General features: G+C 44.3%; 1 protein-coding gene across 1 annotated transcript in view; it reads left to right on the forward strand.

Moving 5' to 3' along the window:
* Positions 1–13,242, forward strand: part of VOPP1 (VOPP1 WW domain binding protein) — a 95,774-nt gene extending 82,532 nt beyond the window's left edge. Inside the window, exons 3-4 of the mRNA XM_024209325.3 lie at positions 825–961; positions 9,855–13,242. Coding sequence (XP_024065093.2) covers positions 825–961; positions 9,855–10,036 — 319 coding nt within the window. The 3' untranslated portion in view covers positions 10,037–13,242. The remainder of the gene's footprint in view (positions 1–824; positions 962–9,854) is intronic.
* Positions 13,243–21,039: the final 7,797 nt, after the last annotated feature.

Consider the following 21,039-nt stretch of genomic DNA (forward strand, 5'->3'; position numbering starts at 1 on the left):
AAATCTCAGCCATAATGTTCAGGAAAAACACTTTCAGATAACAGAGCCAAAAGGGAATTTATGAATGTTGGCTTGGTGATGCTGGGACCAAATTCTGCTCTCCTTTACACCAGTTTAGAATTTGGCCCATCGCATCCAGTGGTCTATGCTGCCACGCAACTTTTGTACCTTCAGCCCTTCTCTCCATCAGCCAGAAGGGAGCCTTGCAGAGCAAACCTACTTAGCATCTGGGCTGAGAGAGGAGTATTTGTGTTGTTCAACAGTGACCCCTCTGGTCAGTTTAAGGAATGGCATGGCTATGCTCCAAAGAAATCCCCTCTGGTACATCTTGTTCCACAGAAGGGGCACATGGACCTAAGTCATTTATTTCCATCAATATTATTTGGAATTCTGATTCAAGCAAATCTTAGGTGAGGTAAAGAAGTGGTAGAAGGGGACAGATGAGCCCATAACCCCAGAGTTAGGGGAAGAAGACAGTATTCTCCCAGCTCTGCTGGCCTAATCACTATTGTTCCTATAAGCTAATAAGAGAAAATACAGTGGAAAACTACTATATGAACAAAAACACTCCTAAGAACAAAATCTCCTCAGTCACTATAGAAATATCAACTACATGCTGCCATACACAGGTATCTCAGCTTGTGCAGTCCTGCTTTCAAGGAATAATATTTTCAGAAAATCCTGATAACAGCATATGGGAGCTGGTGGTTAAAGGGTAATGATCTTGGTTTCTCTTATCTATGAATTTTTGAATAACCCCAGCTCCCTGGGGCCCTGCATTTAGATGGATGCCAAATTTGACTTTTCCTCCTTCTTTTGCTCAGGTTCCTTCTGATGATGGGCGTTCTGTTCTGCTGCGGAGCTGGTTTCTTCATCAGAAGACGGATGTACCCTCCACCGCTCGTAGAAGAACCTACTTTTAATGTATCCTACACCAGACAACCAGCCAACACTGCAGCAGGTCAGAGACTACTTATATGCTAGCCTAATTTCTTCTGTGTGCACAGGAAATATTTAAAAATCGTGTGATTTTTAGCTAGGAGTAGTTTAATTCACCACAGGTGACGTGGGTTCAAATTCTGCTTCGAGTATGTTGCACCATTTGTGAATGTACACCCAGTACTACTGAGATCCAGTAGGCTATAAGAATGGGTCAGACCAATGGTCCATCTAGCCCAGTATCTTGTCTTCCGACAGTGGCCAGGTGTTTCAGAGGAATGAACAGAAAGGCAATCACAGTGCTCACAATTCTCTTTCAAAAGAATTTTTGCATTTCTTTTACTAATCCCTTCTAGAGAGTTCTTCCTCCACTGGTTTTATAACTTATCTCCATGAATGCAAACAAGATAGGAAAACAGTTAATCACATTGCAACATACACAGAGCAATAGGCAATGCCACATTAGCAATGATGTTCCTCTTTTATATGAATAATAAGGAACAGTTTCCCAGAGTTGGTAAAATATACTAGAAAATACCTTTGCCAGAATGAGACAACCAAACATTTTCCTTCTGCGATACTACCTAATTGTTGCGTTTCCATTTTTGCTGTGCCCTCCGTGTTATGGAATACTGCTTTAGAAGTGGGAAAACGCTACTTCTTCCTTATCAGTCTGAGCATTCTTCAACTGTCAAACAATGATTTTGAGGAAGTCTGAAGGATCCGTACAGTAGTGGATCAGCTGGTCCCTCCATTCTCCCCAGCCTACCCCTACCCTGTCCCACCAAGAGAGCCCTTCAGAGGGCATGTGTGCTCTGAGGGACTTCTTGAATCCTGTCCCCTCCAGTTATGAGACCCTCTCTAGCTGCAGATGATGGGTCTGCATCTGTACCTAAATGCACACCCACACATAGCTGTCACACACTGGCAGCCACAATGGAGACACTTCTATATACACACCCTGCTCACTGCACACACCACTCCATATCCATGAGCATCAACATACCCGGTGAAGAGATTTCGACTCCTCTCCCTCTCCCTAAGGGTACATCTACACTGCAGGTACGGGTGTGAATGGCTGCTCATGAAGACATACCCATGCTAGCTGTACTCTAGCTAGCTCAAAATAGCAGTAAGGATGTGGTGGTGTGGGCTTTGCATCACCTGCACGAGTCTGTACCCAGGAAGGTCAGACAGACTTGTGCACCCCATGCTGAAGCCCAGACCGGTACATCCTCACTGCTATTTTTAGCAAGCTAGCTAGAGTACAGCTAGCACAGGTACGTGAATGCGAGCTGCAAATCACACCCCCAGCTGCAGTGTAGACAAACCCTAAGACATCCCTATGCTCCCAACTTGGAGTACATTGCCTCACAGCTAGAGCTGACTGCAGGATGATTATTCCATTTCTTGACAGCTTTCCAGGTTTCGAAATTTGTTTTCGTTCTGCATTGGAATGAAACCAAAACGTTTCCAACATTTTCACAAAACAGATATTGTGTCAAAACATCTGTCTTCGGATTGGAAAGGTCGGGGTTTCATTTCTCTGAAAGTGACTGGAGAGTCCACCCTGAACCTCAGAAACTTTCCTGATGAAAACTTGGTCAGAATTTATACGTCTTTGTAAAACATTTCAGCTTCAACGAAGCAGCATATTTCAATGGAAAAAGGTTAGTCGAAAATGTTCCAACCAGGCACGTAATCACAAACAGCAGGTCACACAGAGAGCTTAAGTTCAGACTTTCCAATCTCTCCCATATCCTATTGCACACAGATACACTGCGTAAGTTCTGGAAATACCCCTGCTCAGTGTTATCCGCATCCTTATGCATATGCATACATATTCTCTTTCAGTCAGAGATCTAACTGCATCATATAAAAGGATACCCTCACTCTCAGACTCCCAGACGCTCCCTTTTATTTTTATTTTTCTCTTTAAGGTATTTCTTTCTTTCATTTGTTACACGTGTTAAATGCATAGGACATTTCATTCAATGTGAAAATCACACACACTTATTTTTTGTTTACCAATCACACATTTCCCTAGTGAGATAGTTTAGGTAGTTCTTGCCTGAGATGGTAGGAAAAAATAAAAATAAAAATTATTGTAAGTCTTGGAAATAACTCAGCGGTTATATATAAATAGGGAGCATCACATGGCTGGATTGGCAAATATATTAAATGGTTCTTAATGAGCCACACATGGCAGAAGTCATGTGGAAATAGAAAATAGCTATCTAGTTAAGTCTTTTAATGTCCTAGTTATGCCACATGATTTAAATTTTTTTTAAAAGTCTTAAGGTCTGATCTAAAGCCCATTGAAGTCAATGGGAGTCTTTCCCGTTGGCTTTGTTGAGCTTTAGATTAAGCACTTAATTTGTAAGTGCTTCCTCAGTCTCCCTCATATGAGTCTCAGTCCCAGCGACTCTGAATTCTTCTGCATTTCTGACCATGTCTGTCCTTTAAAATAAAGCACACTTAGGGCCTGCGAGGTGCTAAGCACCTATGACTCACATTGAGGGGGGGAAGGATAGCTCAGTGGTTTGAGCATTGGCCTGCTAAACCCAAGGTTGTGAGTTCAATCCTTAAGGGGGCCATTTAGGGATCGGGGAAAAAATCTGTCTGGGGATTGGTCCTGCTTTGAGCAGAGGTTTAGACTAGATGACCTCCTGAGGTCCCTTCCAACCCTGATATTATATAATTCAATGGATTTGTGGCTGCCCAGCACCCCATTTTTGAAGGTCTAATGGGCTTGAATAGTTCTGATATACTAAGCAATAAAAGTAAACACCTGGGATTTGATCCTGCAAGAAGGTCAGGATCCAGCCCTTATTTTGCTGTTGGGTTTATTGAAAGTATCACTGATCTGAATACCAGTGTGGAAATAAACTGATTACTATGATGTAGTTGTGCAAGGCATTTTAACAATAATAATTGCAAAATGCAAGGAGTTCCCCCACTCATTGCCCAAGTTCCCTTTGTGGAAGGAAAAGTGTGGAAAAATTCTGAAATGTGCAAGCACCATCTTTGTGGCAAAATGCTTAAGAAAAATAACACTGCTGTAATCGTAGACACAGGCCCAAACACCCCTGCACTTTAGGGAAGCTTGGATTTGGATACAGTTCCCAATCCAATCTCCATGGCTCGACTCCATTTCTATAATGCGACCAGTGGTTACAGTGGATGGAAACAGAGGCAGAAGCTCTCTCATTGCCCAGCAAAGGAAGAGGGGAAGCTGTCTGTGAAGTGCTACTTACCCAAGGCAGGGTGGAGAAGAAGCGCTCCTATCTGTTTGCAGGGAAGGAGGAGTTGTGCTCCTGACTTGCTTCTCCTAACCTTAACCCCTGAATGGGCCAAACCAAACACAAGATCCAGACACCCCAAGCTCCATGGATGTTTGGATTGGCACCTTATGGCTTAGGCCCATCTCTCTTTGATACTAAGGGAATAAAAACTCAGTCTGAAAAAGCATTAAGTAGTGTGTAACGCTTCAAGGTGTCTCTGGATTCCATCCTGTTGTCATACTGAATCCCCAGGCCACTGAGGCATGGAAATGGGTGATCAAATGTAAAATCCATGGGGGCTGCTTTCCTTACAGACAAAGCAGGAAGCAAGGCACCGAGGAGAAATTGCTGCTCCTTGACCACTTTGTTCTGTTAACGCAGCTGTGACGTTGTGCAGTCTACATGGTTTTATAAAAATATAATAATAAGTCAATATAATGTAACTGGGATAGATTTAGAGAAAATATGGTAATAAGTGATATAATGTAACTGGGATATGCTTCATGCAAAAGGTCTCTTGTAAGGTATCATTACAAAGTGCATAATCTACTGAGTATGATCATCTAATTTGTATAAATGTACCACTCTTGTATCTAAAACTAGAAATATAAAATGTAACTCTGAGGGCCTATTGTAATTATGTAAAGTGTGGGCCATTAATGATGGTTTGGAATCTTGATGACTCCCATTGTCTGCAGATGGCTGTTTACCTGTGAGTCTTCCTGTATATGTGTGTGCTGGCAAGTGAGTAATGAAGTCTTGCAGTGACATGTGATCATGTCACCTGAACTGGAATCCATCTTTAACCTGGTGCTTTTCCAGTGAGAGGGGGGTGAAAACCCAGAGGGACAAAGAGTTCCCGCCTTATGCAAAAGATATATAAAGGGGTGGAAGAGAACAGAGAGGGAGAGGAGCCATCATGGAGAATCCCCTAGATAACACCTAAGCTGGAACAAAAGCTGTACCAGGGGAAAGAATTGTGCCCAGGCCTGGAAGGGGTCCAGTCTGAGAAAAACTTACTGAAGCATCTCTGAGGGTGAGATTATCTGTATTTAGTTTGATTAGGCATAGATTTGCGCATTTTATTTTATTTTGCTTGTGACTTACTTTGTTCTGTCTGTTACTACCTTGAACCACTTAAATCCTACTGTTTGTATTTAATAAAATCACTGTTTATTTAGTAATTTACTCAGAGTATGTATTAATACCTGGGGGAGCAAACAACTGTGCATATCTCTCTATCTGTGTTATAGAGGGCGAACAATTTATGAGTTTGCCCTGCATAAGCTTTATGCAGGGTAAAACGGATTTATCTGGGTTTAGACCCCATTGGGAGTTGGGCATCTGAGTGCTAAAGACAAGCACACTCCTGTGAGCTGTTTTTGGGTAAACTTGCAGCTTTGGGACAAGTGATTCAGACCCTGAGTCTGTGTTGGAGCCAGACAGGAGTGGCTGGCTCAGCAAGACAGGGTGCTGGAGCCCTAAGCTGGCAGGGAAAACAGAAGCAGGGGTAGTCTTGGCACATCGGGTGTCAGCTCCCAAGGGGGTTTCTGTGATCCAACCCGTCACAGCAGCTTTGCCATGAAAAAAGGGAGAGAGGAGGAAAGAACTTGATGTATTCCCACAGACAAACCTTGCAAAGCTCCTAGGGGGCATAACTTTTTAATTGCTGAAACCATATTCAATAGATTTTTATTGATCAGAAATTTTGGAGTCCTCATGGATAGTTCCCTGAAAACATCTGCTCAATGTGCAGCGGCAGTCAAAAAAGGTAATGGAATGCTTGGAACCATTAGGAAAGGGATAGATAATAAAACAAAAAATATCATAATGCCATTGTATAAATCCATGGTAGGCCCACATCATGAATACTGCGTGCAGTTTTGGTCGCCCCAGCTTAAAAACAAAAATATTAGAATTGGAAAAGGTGCAGAGAATGGCAACAAAAATGACTAGGGGTATGGAACAGCTTCCATATGAGGAGCGATTAAAAAGACTGGGACTGTTCAGCTTAGAAAAGAGACAATTAAAGAGGTTTATGATAGAGGTCTATAAAATCATGACTGGTGTGGAGAAAGTGAATAGGGAAGTGTTGTTTACTCCTTTTTATAGTACAAGAACCAGGGGCCACCCAATGAAATTAATAGGCAGCTAGTTTAAAACAAATATAAGGAAGTACTTCTTCACACAATGGACAGTCAACCTGTGGAACTCATTGCAGGGAATTTTGTGAAGGCTAAAAGTATAACTTGGTTAAAAAAAGAATTAGATAAGTTTGTGGAGGATAGGACCATCAATGGCAATTAGCCAACGGTCAGGGATGTAATTGCATGCTCCACGTGTCCCTAAAACTCCAACTGTCAGAAGCTGGGACTGGACGACAGGGGATGGATCATTTGAAATTGTTTTGTTCCTTCTCTCTGAAACTTCTGGCATTGGTCACTATCAGAGACATGATACTGGGCTAGATGGACCATTGGTCTGACCCAGTATAGCCATTCTTATCCTCTTATGATTGTTCTATCTCCCATCCTTCTTAATGGGAGTATAATGTCTCTGATTCTCTGGGTACCGCATAGTTTTTCATTTGATCATATATTTCCTGTTGTTCTGGGCCCAGATTTCATTATTGGCATGTGATGAATACAGTACCTTGAGAATTTGACATTTCTTAATCTTACTCTGTGCTAAGAAATCCTGTCCCATAATATTAACTAGACTTGTATTGACTTCAGCTGGAGCTGGATTGGGTCTCACACTTGTCTGTCTTAAAGTGGGGTTGTGAGCTTGAGATGCAATCCAAGAGGCAATACCATTCAGTACATTGTAAAATCCGAGGTGCATTTTACTGTGTCTTGGAAGGTTTTAGACAAAGATCTTGGTTAAAAATAAAGTAATAAGAACAGCAAACCCCCAAGCTATTTATTTGTAATTGTAGCATACCTGACGGGCAAAAAATCAATGTCGGCAAATAAGTACCAGAACCCCAGGGCGCCAAGAGCAATTTACAAAACACAAAATGGGAGTTGGTTCAGGCCCTGAGAGGAGATAGTTTACAGCAGCAGGTATGGGCTGTTCAGCTTTTCTGGGTGTAATGGCTTAGTTCTCTGGGGGCCAGTCTGCCCAAGGAAGCCTCACAGATGCACCTGGAACAATGTGTGTATTCACCCTGGCATGCACAAATGCCAATTGACATGTGTTCATACAGCATTTAGCAGGCTCAGCTGATAGGTAGGTACATCCAGTGGTCCCTTCTTTGAAAATGTAGCCCTTGCTGTTTTTGTCATGCTGCACAGATCCAGACAGAAGGAAGTTTGATTATTATAGCTGTAAATGCCTGTGATCCGTTGCAGTGTGAATTCTTGCACCACTGTAAGGAGGCACCATCTTAAAGAGGTTTTCTTACTCAGATTTGGCTGTAATATCACCTTTGGTTAAACTTGCTAATTTTCAGGTAGCTATCACCAGGAATCTAGCTTATTCCCTTAAGAATTAAGGTTTGCTAGAGGGCATTGTGCCAGGGGAGGGGAGGAAGGGCTTGTGGCAGTGAAGTAAATGGAAAGACGGATCTAGCCTTAGTATTGATTCTAGGCAAGCATTCTATCTAATCCCATCTTTCCATTTGCCACCCAGAAAACTCACAACCCCCAGCTCTCCACCCTGTGTATTGTTGTTTGTTACTGTAGTGCCAAGGAGCTCCAGTATCCCATTGTGCTAGGCACTGTACAAACATAACAAAAAGACAGTCCCTGCCCTAACATGTTTACAATCTAAGTATGCGACAAGAGACAACAGATGGACATAGACAGATCAATGGGGGAGTACAAAGAACAAGGAGACAAAGGTACATAGATTCTAGGACTGGAAGGGACCTCGAGAGGTCATCGAGTCCAGTCCCCTGCCCGCATGTACATGGATACATGTCTGTCTGGCAGACTTCCAGGGTCTGTGGCTCCCAGGCAGCCCTGGGGTCCCCCAGCTGTGAGGCATGTGGACTGCTGCAGCACCAGGTGGACACACCAGTAGGTATCCAAATAGGTTTCCACCAGGACTTTGATGAAATCGAACCAGCTCTGCAAAGCAATTTGATTTTACTGAATCTGCAAATTTCAACGGAAAAAAATGTGTCATTGGAATTTTTCCGACCAGTTCTAATTACTGCAGTGGAGAGGCGTTGTGGGTGGGGCACTGGACTGGGACGCGGAAACCCCTGTTCCGACCTCTGCAACTGGCTTGCTGAGTGAGCTCAAACAGATCCCTTCACATCTCTGTGTCTCTGCCTTCCACCTCCAAGCCATCATCTGTTTAGATTTAAACACTTTGAGGCACCGACTGTGCAGGGGTGCTGGAGCAATGTGTATGGGGGGGAGGGGGGGTGCTGAGAACCATTGAACCAAACTGTAAACCCTGAATATAATGGAAACCACTTGGAGCACCTCCCACACCCTTGGTTCCAGCACCTATGGGACAGTATGTTACCCAGTCTTTTTACAGCACCTAACATCTCAGCTGGGACCTCTAGACACTACTGTAATATAATACTGATATAATACTAATCATCATATTTTCCAGGCGGTAGCTTGGTGTTTGACTAATGATTCTTTTTCATCATATTCAAAACGCTGCTTTTAGTGACTTACTCTCCTTTGTCATTAGATGTAGTGATTTATTAATATGTTCTTTGATATGACTTTGGTTCTGTGTTTACTTTTTTTCCCTTTGAGCTAGTTGAAGTTTTGTGCCTAAATGAACTGACAGAATGTCAATGGCATCAAAGTTTCCTTGGTGCTTAGAGCAACCATGTTTGTTCTCTGTTCTCTCTGGCCTACGCTAATTGCTAATGTCAAAGATGTTGCCATTAGGTTAGTGAAGAACCACAGAACAGCCTTATTGGCAAGCATGTTGGAATTAACGGGGCCCTTAATGTTTCCTGATCTGAATGTTGTTTCTTGGCTGACACAGCTAAGTACATTGATGTGTGTTCTAGGGTTTCCATCTCATTTTTCTTGGGGATCTTGGGGATTTATCCTTGGGGATATGTCCTTACTGTATTCAAACAGTATCCGCAGGCAACTGAATGTAGAGTACATGCATGTCGGTTAAAGGCTATGAGTGTAGGTTGAGATCCTATGGTGTATTTTCTCTACAAAGTGAATTTAGTGCTCCTAACTGGTGCAGGTTCAACAGCCCTGGAAACTGAACTCTTCTATCCACAGAAGAAGCAGTGAGGGGGCAAGCATCCCCAGTGCTCGTGATCTGGAGAAAGCACCTTTAGGGGGTGAAAGGTAGTTCCATCTCTGGGTCCATTCAGTCCTTCAGTTGTCTTCTGAGACTCCCAGCCAGGGTGCTAGTAAGTGTGATGGTGATTTGTTATGGTGTCAACAGCTGTCCACTGGACTGAGATCACCAACCTCATGTGACTGGGCAACCATGAGATGGAAACAACCTTTGTGCATTGTCTTGGCCATGTGTCACATACTCCAATTAAAACCTACTATGTATTATTTGCCTTTAGAGAAGAGCATATTTGTGCTTTCCTCAGCACTGGAGCAGCATGATACTAGCCTATCTGTTTGTTACATTAATTTACAATGCAACGGTAAATTTATATTTTCTCTCCATTTCTTTTAGGATCACAGCAACCAGGGATGCCATATTACACGGATCCAGGAGGACCTGTGATGAACCCCATGGCTATGGCTTTCCATGTCCAGCCCAACTCCCCGCAAGGGAATCCAGTGTACCCACCTCCGCCCTCTTACTGCAACGCACCACCACCCCCATATGAGCAGGTGGTGAAATCCTCCACGTAACAACTCTGCAGCTCTTTTACCTGACTCTGTGAGAAGCAGGTGCCATTGCAAAGTGACTGGGGTAGAGGGCCTCTGCCCTTCTGAACACTTGCTAGTTCTCTAACTCTCCCTACACACACTCCCCTTTAACATTACTTGCAAGGGATGATTTTTTTTGTAGTAGGGGGTGAATTTTCATTTTGATGTATTCAAAACTAAAGCAAGGTCTTTTAAATGCTTTTAATGGAAACCTATATTTAAATCCAGTACGTTTTCCCTTTATTTATTGTTTCAAAGGTGCATATTAACGCATTGTGGCAAAATACGGTAGCAGCTTTATGCAACCACAAAGTGATGCACGCTCTCCTAAAACCCAGTAGACGAATGTGGTTTTCTACTAGAGTAGAAAGGAGAGAAGGAGTGAGTTGGAGGAAAGACTCAGGGCAAGATATTTATGAGAAGTGTGACCACCAACCTCATGGCCTGTGGTTTTCTAGGAAAGCTCTGTTCTGAGACAAAGAAGGGGGACAGGATGTTATGGAAGCCATCGAGTGAGCGAGGAAGTCGAGTCATGGCAGTGGGTTCTGTTTGGAACAAGTCCCACTTGAGAACTTCACTTCTATAAAAGGTTTGGGTCCAAGAAATCGTGAATGGGCAGGTCTGCAATGTCTCCACATGCACCTGGACTCTGAACTTGCCACCTTAAGCCTGGCTCCTCCTCTCCTTCTGACACTTTCTGGAGGGCTTTTGTTGTTGTTGTTGTTGCCAAGGATAAGATTGTAAAATATAGTTGATGATCTAAATGTTAGACTGACCTGTGTGTGGCGGGGAAAATGTTATCAGCTACACATCTACACTTGTAGAGAAACTACTTAGAAATATTTCAATACACAGAAGAGTTTTCTGCCCTAAAGTTAAAATGGAAAAAATGGGAACTTAGGCCCAGAACCTCAAGATATTTGGGCACTGAACTTCCATCTGGGCCTTGGGTCCCAATCTTGCTCCCTTTGAAGTCACTGGGAGTTTTGTCATTGACTTCACTGGGTGATGACTGGGTCCCTGTTGCATTCAGCACGTTAGCTCACTGGGTTTGGTTACGGTCTTATAGCCACAGAGAGAGCACAAAAGGGTGTTGTCTTCTCCAAGCAAGAGATTTGAAAATCTTCTCTTAATGATGCTTTAAGCGCAATAACTTACTGGGATATATGTTTAAGGGTTGCTTCTGAGCCTAATGCATGGACACTTTGGCCATGCAATACCACTTGCAGACAAGTCCCTGTGCATCATGCTGAAAATGTCCCCCATTTGTATTTGCCTCATACTCCTGGGACATTCTTTGAGTGGCAGTGGCCACTACCCAACATCTTCGAACAAACAAAACCTTTTCTCCTGAGGTATTTATGAATGGTTGTTTTTGCAGACATTTTTCCACTTATTTTGATTGTTTCCAATTAAAGTGTGGTGTTTTTTATTGCTGTTTGAACTGAAGAACCACCTCAACTATGAGCTTCTGGCACAAGACCTATAGAAATGTTTATTAACTTCCAATTAGTTACACCGGTGCCATCCCACTGGATGCCTGAGGGTGCCCACGTGTAACTGAGCGCATACTCCCAAAAATCTGCATTGCGCCGACGTAGTTGAGGGCATTATTTAGCCTGCAGAGCCTTTATCACTGGTGATGATTTGTGAGAATTTGGTTCTCAGAGCCCAGGTTGAGTTTGCAGGGCTAACAATCAGATACCAACATCTTTTTGCTTGTAAACTAAACAACTTCAGTACAGAAAATACCGAGCACCAATAAACCCGGGAACGCCCCGTCCTCTTTTTAGTCCCTTTTCCGAGTGGAACTACCCTTCAAAGGATCAAATCCAGCAGTCATAACTCAGGTGGAATTCCTATTGAGAATAGCCATTTGTGTGACGTCTAGGAGAAAATACTTTCTGGGCCCACTCCAGTACAATCCTGACAGACTCTGGGAGGAATTGGCCTGCTATAAATACACTGAAATTGCATTCATTTGAATTGTGTTACATTTACTAGAGCCCAGTCTGGGACTTGAGCTAGAATCCTTAAAGTCACAGAAACACATTTCATAGACTCCAGTGGATCATTTCCAAGCAGTCTTAAGGGGCCAAATCCCAGTTCCACTGGAGTCAATGGGAGATTTGCCATTGATTTCACCTGGATCAAGATTTGGCCCAAAGGAAAGGATTAAACTTGTTTAGCAAATAAAATATAAGCAGAGGATTCCTGCCAGGAGCAGTGGTAGCATTTCTGTTAGCCTTTGCACTCGATTTCATCTTGGCATATAACTATTAGTCTTGCTTTCAAGAAGAAATAAATGAAGGGGTAAAGATGACATCAGGTTAAAAATACTAACCTGTAAGGCTGGGTTGTTTTTGCATTTTCTAAATACAGTCTTTAAAAGGGCTTGTCTACACGAACATTTAGTTTGTGGCAAGCTGAAGCGTGAATCTATCCTGTGTTAGCCTGCTGCGTCAAAACTGTCCACGTGGACCCTGCTGATGTGCAGTAACAGTTCCTTAGTACACTTTGATCTTCCTGGCTTTGGAACAGGAGTAGGTCAAAGGGCATTAAGGAGTTGTTAGTGTGCATCAGTGTGGGGTAGATTCCCACCCCCAGTTTGCTGAGAATTAAATGATCAAATAGACAAACCCAAAGAGTATGTTTCTAAGCCTACTTAGACTGGTGTAAACCAAGAGGAACTCCAGTAAAGTCAATTCAGTTCCACTGGTATGAGATTAGAACCAGGCCCTGTGTTTCTACTTGCACTTATAGTACAGTCCATAGGAAGTTAAATCAGATCGTATCCGACCATATTGTGTTTTAGAAGTGTTGAATGTGACAGTCATATCCATTTATCTTTTTAGGGTAAAAAGAGACACTCGTACTTACTGAGAGTGTAAGATTTCACAACACATGGCAAAGCTCATTCCTTTCTGTAGTGCTGTGTTTAGTGCTATATTCTAACATGAAGTTTGACCTGATCTCTTGCTTATCCCTACAGCCTACTTTGCAGATTAAAAACCAATCAAAGTCTAATATTTTCTGTTGTTCTTTTTCGCAAACTTAAAAGGGAGTTGGCTTTAAATAACAAACTAAACTTCGTTAAACCTTCTGTGTGATATTTTTGAGTGTCCTAGTATGTCCTAGACACAAAAGGCAAAAGTCCTCTCAGCTCCACCCAACTGATCTTGACTAAGATAACCTACCTGAACCTAAATTTATTGTAATCTCTTTATCATTGCACGTCTCTTGCTAGCACCCGAGGTGCCAGATCCTGCAAACACATATGTGCTTAACTTTAAGCAAGGAGGCTTCAGTGTGAGTACCCGGGGGCTGAAAATTAAGATTGCACATAAATGTTTGCAGGATTGAGGCCTAACCACCGCCTGGTGAGATCTCCTAGTTGCCCATATCGTTTTTCCACACAGATTTACGTGCCTACACAGAATATTGGAGGGGAAACCTGCAGTGGAGACCTGAGAGGAGACTCTTGCACTTAGCGAACTCTCCTATTGCAGTGTTACTCATGGGCTTAATAGATCTAAAGCCAGAAGGGCTCATTAGATAAGCTAGTCTGACCTGTACAACACAGGCCAAAGGCTTTCATCCAATTCCCCTGCATTGATACCAGCATTGAGAAACACTGAAGAAAAAAATACTTTTCAAAAGTATTGCAGCAATAGTATCGTTTTCTGAGGATATTACTGTTAAAATATTCTTCCTGGCCGGGGCCTGTAGTAAGGCTACAGCAGCTACTTGTGGGTTTGCGATGCAGGCCACATGAACATTTCAGATATATGTATTACATGATTGGCCCAATTACCTGCATAGCACAATTGTACGTATTTTCTAAACTAGTGTGCACACTAACTGTACCGCTGCCTACAATCACATAATATGACTCTGTATACACTGTATTTTTTTTTAACTTAATCAAGGGATTTTTTTTTTCCTTTAACAGACTAGGCCTTATGATGTGAGCAAATAGGTGTCGTTAAACCCTTCTATATTATTAAATGTGTCCAAGAGAACTGATGTTTTCCTGATAACATTGGGTAGAACCCTTTTCCAGTGGACTCTTATGCTGTATATTGAAATTCAACTTCTGGTGAAGTTTTTCTGTGATCCAATTGTTTCCTTTATTAATGTTGGTGGATTATAACCACCTCTTACAATGAAGTCAAACTCCTGGTCTAGTGAAGTCGTTTGGTACTTAATTGAAAACACAGCAGCACTGTGGGTAAATCTAGGAATTATTTGCAGATTGCTTGCATGCTTTTCCTCTGATATGCCTCTTCCTTTGGGTTTCTAGGTTTTTGTTTTGTTTCCCTTTATTTTAGTTTTTTTTAAAGAAAAGGGTGGGGGGGGGAAGAAACCCTGTAACTTTTGATAGGGTCATGTTTCATATGTATTCCAAATAAAACTGATCTGGGTGTGTTTATTGCTTCTTTTGCCCAACGTGGTTTGGGAATTGTGGCGGGGAGGGAGGGGAGAAGTTAGTCCTTCTACTGCTTGCGGCTTCTGCTGTTATCTTAGAATGGGTCCACTAGAAAGTTCAATTTAAGTTGCATTCTATTAAAGCAAAATTAAGCAAGAGTGCAGAAAAGGGCAATAAAAGTGATTAGATAGCAAGAGGGAGGGATGCACTTAAAGGATTTATTTATTGCTAACAGAGAGCTGAACATGTGCTCAGTTCTATACAAAACAAGAACATAGAGGCCCAGATGTGCCAAGCTACTTAGGCAGGTTTGTGATCCTATCTCCAACCTCTTCCCTTTGCTTAAGACTCTGCATATTGGTTAAATGAAAATAAAGGGCTGTGAGCCTCGTTCTCCTTTGCCTTGAATGGTCTGCAGTTGTTTATCTCACAGTAAAGGGAGAGAGCATTTTACTTCAATTTTGCATCAACATAAATGACAGTGAAAAGTAGTGAGTAATCAGGGTCTCCAGGGAGTTACATGATAACAGCCAAAGGGCCTGAGTGGCTGCTCTGCTACATGAATTCTATGCTTCTGTAATTCCACTGCAGTCAACTAAGTGTGGTCCGTCAGGCCCTATAGCTTTGTGAAAGGGTGTAAAGAAGTGACCAAGGTTGCTCCAAGAAGGTATAATAAGGATTGCAGGGATGAAATTAGGGTAAATAATGAGGTAATGCTGAATAGTGAATGCTCCCTAAGAGTGAGCGGCTGTAGACTAGTTTCCTATGTGAAGAGTTGAATACTCCAGCTGGGCATAGAACCTTTAACGCACGACTGGAGAAAGCACTGGCTAGTGCTGGCTGAGAAATGATCCTACATTTGCCTGGAAGACCTTTTCCATGTCTGACTCCTGTGATTCACTGAAATGATCACAGTTCAATGCAGGTGTGCCAGCAAAAGCTTACTGCTGACCAATGATGTGTATGCTCTGGTTTTAGGCCTCTAGCTGAAAAATGAGCAGGAGTGGGGCTGTGCATTGATGCTGTGAGCAGCAGCTGCTCCTGCATGACAGGAAAAGAAATGTTATGAATAGACACTTAGGGTTAGATTCACAAGGAGGATTTGGGCATAGCACTGCTCAACTTAGGCGTGAGGTGTGGGCCCGTGTCTGGACTTAGGCATCTTGGTTCATGCCCACGAAGCGAAATGGAGGAGCCATAGGGTATGTACAGGTACGGTGAGGCAGCAGCTCAGGGGAAGAGGAGGGCTGAGGATCTAAATTTGGGACCTCTGTTCCTGAAATGGCAGTTAGGCACTGAAATTCCATCGTAACTGTAGCCTGTAGTGGGATTTACAAAAATTGCTTAATGAGGTCATTGAAATCAATGGGAATTAAGCGGCTAACTGGATTAGCAGTTCTGAAAGTCCCACCAGATTGTTTGCATCTTTAGGAGCCTAAGTACCTTTGAAAAATGTGCCCCACACGTGTAGCTTGGCAAAGCTGTGACCACACGTAGGAAAAGGGTAAGGGGGCCCAAACGTGCTTATAGGCTAACAAGCAGCTGAAGCGTGTAAACAGCAATAACAAAGTGGAATCACTCAGGGAATAACTAGAGCTAGCAGGATGAAATTAAACTTTAGCTTGAAAAGAAGCGGGAGCTAGCCTTCCCTAAGGAAAGCAAGGATTCCAAAGTCTGAGCAATGAGGCAAACCTGTGGCGCTCCTTCCCCACAGCTAAACACAGTTGTCAAACTTACATTTTTCTACCAAGCAGTTTGCAGGACTCAAGCAAGGCCTCTGCCTTCAGCCATCCGACCAATGGTGCATCTACACCAGAGCTGGGAGGAGTGGAAATTTGGATGGGCCCCGACTTTCGGGTGGGAGGGCAATGACCGACCATGCTAGCTCAGCACTTGAGTGGAGGGGGGTGGGGCAGAGGCCAAGGGCTGGCATTGGGGGTAAGGGGCAGGACCAAGGGAAGCGCAGGACATGGGTGAGGCAACAGAACTGGGGAGTATAGCAGAGCCTGAAGCTGGGGTTCAGGGTGGGACGGGGGCATGGCACCGACTCTTACCACTCAGCAGGTACCAGAAGACAAGACTGCTGGGGCCCACAGGCTGCCCCTGTGGGCAGGGGGTGGAACCCTGCTGGGGCACATGCTCTGCCCATCCCGCCCAACCACGTCTTGGTGTCCAACTGCCCAGCGCTCCATGTCCCTTTGGCCTGCCTGTGCCGCGGTGTCCGTTCTGCACCGCGCGCTGTTGCCCACGTCTTTTGTGGGGGGAACAGGTCTGGGTGGGGTGAGCATGGGGGCCGGAGCAGGGCCAGGTGCCTAGGCACATTACTAGGTATGGGCAACACTACCTCCCCCCCACTCAGAGTTGGGTGGGTCTAGATGCTATGCCCTTGGTGCTGCCCAGCTTGGGGAGACATACGTGAGCTAGCATGTAAAAACAGCCGTGTGAACATGAAGGCACAGCTAGCAGCCAGAGCGCGCCATCCAAACGAGGCGAATGGGCCTGTAGTCCAGCATAGCCTGTGCTATCACAGCCACACTATTTTTAGGCAGTAGGCGCACAGTCATAGCCCCTGTAGGTCTACCCAAGCTGAGAGGCCCACCAGCTGTGCCGCGCTACCCCACAATCCAGCTCAGCTAATGCACCAAGCTTGCTCCAAGTGACGCACTAGTGGCTCAGGTCCCAAGCGCGTATCATGTTTGGCCAACGCTGATGGCGCAAGGCAGATTCCTTCACCATGGCATGCATGGCAGGCCTGGGGTTGAAAAGGCCCAAACTGGGCTATGGGAGTGGGTGAGCACACAGCCAAGGTGTACCTGCCTCATGTAGGAGAGAGCCTGGACCTCAGTCCTGGGTTTGAAGCATTCATCGGGGGAGTCAGTGCCAGGAAGGAGAGGGCTTTAGGATGGTAAAGATGAAGATGGAAATTTGAGGTTTGGGTGTGACGCCAACTTGGCTAGGAGGCAGCCAGGTGGCGAGGGGCAGAATTTGATAAGCAGGGTTGAGGGCAATTAGAACTTTCTTTTTTGGGAGAGGGGGTGAGTCAAGGTGGGTAATAATGGGTGTGACAGAGGCAGAGCTGAAGCCTGAAGAGGTGGGGAACTGCATCACCCCTTTTTTGTTGGTTATGCACAACCCAGCCTAAAATACCCCCCCCCCCCCCCCCCTTTTTTTTTTTTAAATGCTAGCGCCTTACCTGATCTCATAGCTATTGGCTGGTCGGGCACAAAGGCATCTTTAAGAATGTTGGTGTTAGTGTGATCACATCTGGCTCCAGCACAGGTGATGGAGAGGGCGTGTGTGTATACATATGTGTGTGTGTGTATATTTTTATATATATATAAAAGCATGTGTGTGTGTAAATGAAAGGGGTGGAGGTGGGGGGAAAACAGCAACAGCAGTAAGTTCTTTATAGCTCTTCCCTATCCCCTGCTCGCCCATGGTTGGAGCATTGTCAGGGTTTCTTTAGCCAAAGGACACCTAGGGCATCTATGTGCTGCCTCCCTGCCCTTTGTAAAACGTGCTTATTTAATAGATTACAATATCTTCATTGTTGGGCTCAAGGCAGCTGCTGCTCAGAATACAAATCCCCAGGGTCACTCAGGGCGGTCACCCCACTCAGGTGGAAATATCCCCATCTGGCTTCAAAGGCTTCAACCACGCAGCCTTTTTTTTTTAGACCTGGGACCTTTCCTGCCGTGACCACACACAACTGAGCCACGATAGGCCTTCATGTTCCAGCGAGCGCAGAACTGTCCTGCTGCAGCTACAAACCTGGGAGGCAAATGACATATGTAGGAATCTTCAGGGAACCAGTAATGAACAGCTTGTCAAAGGCACTGTACGCTCTGAACTACATAAAAACTCATGCTCCTGTTTTGCACAGAACATCCATTTCAGCCCCTTAGCCATCTCCCACATTCCATGATTGGAAGGGAAGAGGTTTTGGGCCCATTGTAGATGAAGCACAAAAGCAATCACAATAAGGCATATTCATTGTTAATGGTCCTGACTTCTCATTATAAGCAGGAACATCTGATTCATTGGCTTTGTTTCGTCTCTTGGGGTCTCACAGTTTGGCAGGCGAATGGGGGGTGACCTAACTGCAGTTCACCTATATGAATGACCTTGATTCTACCACCAAAGGAATACAATGGTGTAACCCTGAAGTTCCCCACTGTGATCAGACACAGTAGGCAAAGCGCTACCTGTGTGGCTGAGTGTAAAGTGGTATGTAAATGTGCTATTCTGCTGTGGCCTACACACACTGTTTGCCCAACTGGATTGGTATGTGGTCTGAAAGCCAGGTCATCCCCCAAACTCGAGAAAAGAAAGTTCTTTAATCACAATACCCATCTGGGACAAACTTTCTTGGGCCTGTGCTGGATTCCTACTCCACCTTTGTCCTCAGCCCTTCACAACCCGCCCTGGGCCCTATGGCTCTCTACCTCACCCCGCTCTTTGGCCCACACCCAACTTTCACAACCTGGAGCAGGGCCATTAACCTTCCCGCTGAGGTACACTCCCTACACTAACGTCCCCAACACTACAGCCAGGACTTATGCAGCAGAGGAGGTGAGTAGGCTTTGGCGCACATTGGGTGAGCTCGCCCCATATGCTGCTTGCATACTAGGTCCACCGTCTTCAGGGCACCATAACAGGAGAAATACTTTTAGTCCTTGTTGCAATGACCTTCTTCCCCTTTCCCTCTTCCAGGTATACTGCAAGTTAGGAGGTCAGTGAGTGAGTGTACACCTACACACACAAAGTTGGGAGGAGGGGGAAATGGGTGCAAAAGCCTGGGCCAATTTTTCTATTTACCTGCCTGTTACCTAGAGCTGCATGGGGCCCAAACCTGAGATTGTGGAGGGGCACCTGGGGAAAGGCCTGCTCTGGTTGCTGGAGTGGAAACCCCATCCTCGCTGTTGTTGGTGTGGCGGAAAGAGGACTTGCACAGCTGCTGTGGAGGTTCCTCCTTAGTGTTGCTCAAAGTTAGGGTTGCAAGGGGGAAATCTTTGGTCCAACAGGCCCTCCCTCCCCTCTTACTCACCAGAGCTGTCAGCCAAGGGGACTTTACATTTTACTCCCAGCTTCAGTCTTTAATACATGCACGCACAAATAGTGAGACAGTACTAAAAAATAAAAATAAAATAGGCTTCCTCTTTCTTTTAACTTCTGCTAATCGGACTGAACTTTCTCTCACTGCTAATCCTTAAGCTTCCCCCCTCCCAAAGCCACCACAGAAACAATTGCTAGTTGAAATAATTCTGCAATGTACATAAATTATATGCACTCTTCCAGCTCTAAGCAAAAATAAAAGTGGTGCTTCTATCATACTTTCTATCCAAAGTTCCCAAAGCACCTTGCATGTTAATTAGGGAAGGGCTATAGAGAGGGCAAGCAAGTTCATCAGAGACAGGAGCGTCATAATGTTTTGCTTTGTTTTCTGCTTGTGCCAACCACCATCTTCACCCTTGAAGGAGCAGTTAACATACTTTTGCCACAGAAGAGAAGCGGAAAGTCCCTTCAGGGCCCTGATGCTAATGGAATTGTGAGCACCAACTGGCAGGAATGCGCCTCTGACTACTAATGAGATGTGCCTGAGCTCAGCCTTCCCTCTCTCACGCACTTGCCTTCCTCTGAACTATAGTCGCCAACTTTCAGGATTGATTGCAATTGAATTATTGCTAATTTACATCAGTGCAAATGAAAGAAAAATCAGAACAGGTGTTAATCTGGTCACTGCTTAGGATGGGGTGTCAGGAGCTCCTTAACGTAAGTTCTTGCCTAGGTCATAGGAAAAGAACCCTGTGCTCAACTGCTTTGTAAAGTCCGTTTACCATCTACCCCCGGGACATATTACATACACCCTCGATTCAACTGACCTGCACAGTACCCTGAGCCCTTGAAGACACCATCTTCTTACGTGGCAGGATGATACTGATTTTACACACACTTGCCGTTTCACTCTCCCAGCCGCTCTACCCCAAAGTCTAGAACAGGCATGACCAAATTTAACCGTGGTGTAACTCCACTAACTTCAGTCATCTTTTATTTGGGCTCCATTTGTCCTGTTAAGTAGTAGATCTAATTTAATTTAATTAGTTATTCTTCGAATTAAAATTCCTATTTAAGTTCATGTCGGGGAAAAGACAGCAATAGCAGTGCCTGTTGTCTTTGGAATTCCACCAGTAGCGTCTAACCAACGCTACCATTTCATTATCAGTTGACAAACAGACAATGCAGTGACAAGTGAATTTTCAAGCCCCACTACTTGTTATGCTATTGTGGAAAACAAACTTGGGAGGTGGAGCCATATATTGTTCAGGAAGCAAGTAAAAAAATATGAAACACAAATGACCGGGTGGTGCTGTTTTAACTAGAACCTCCTTTACAGGGCATGGACTGCTGCAGTGGGGGCTGGCAAAAAAATCTTTAAAATTGTTTGCTAATCTTGTTCTTGAAAACAAACAGTCTATAAACTAAGGGCTGGTCTTCACTGCGAACTTACACTGGCATAGCTACTGCTCTCAGGGATGTGAAGAATCCATATCCCAAA

This window comes from Terrapene carolina, unplaced genomic scaffold, assembly GCF_002925995.2.
Source record: "Terrapene carolina triunguis isolate 2854851 unplaced genomic scaffold, T_m_triunguis-2.0 Scaffold180, whole genome shotgun sequence".
NCBI lineage: Eukaryota > Metazoa > Chordata > Testudines > Emydidae > Terrapene > Terrapene triunguis.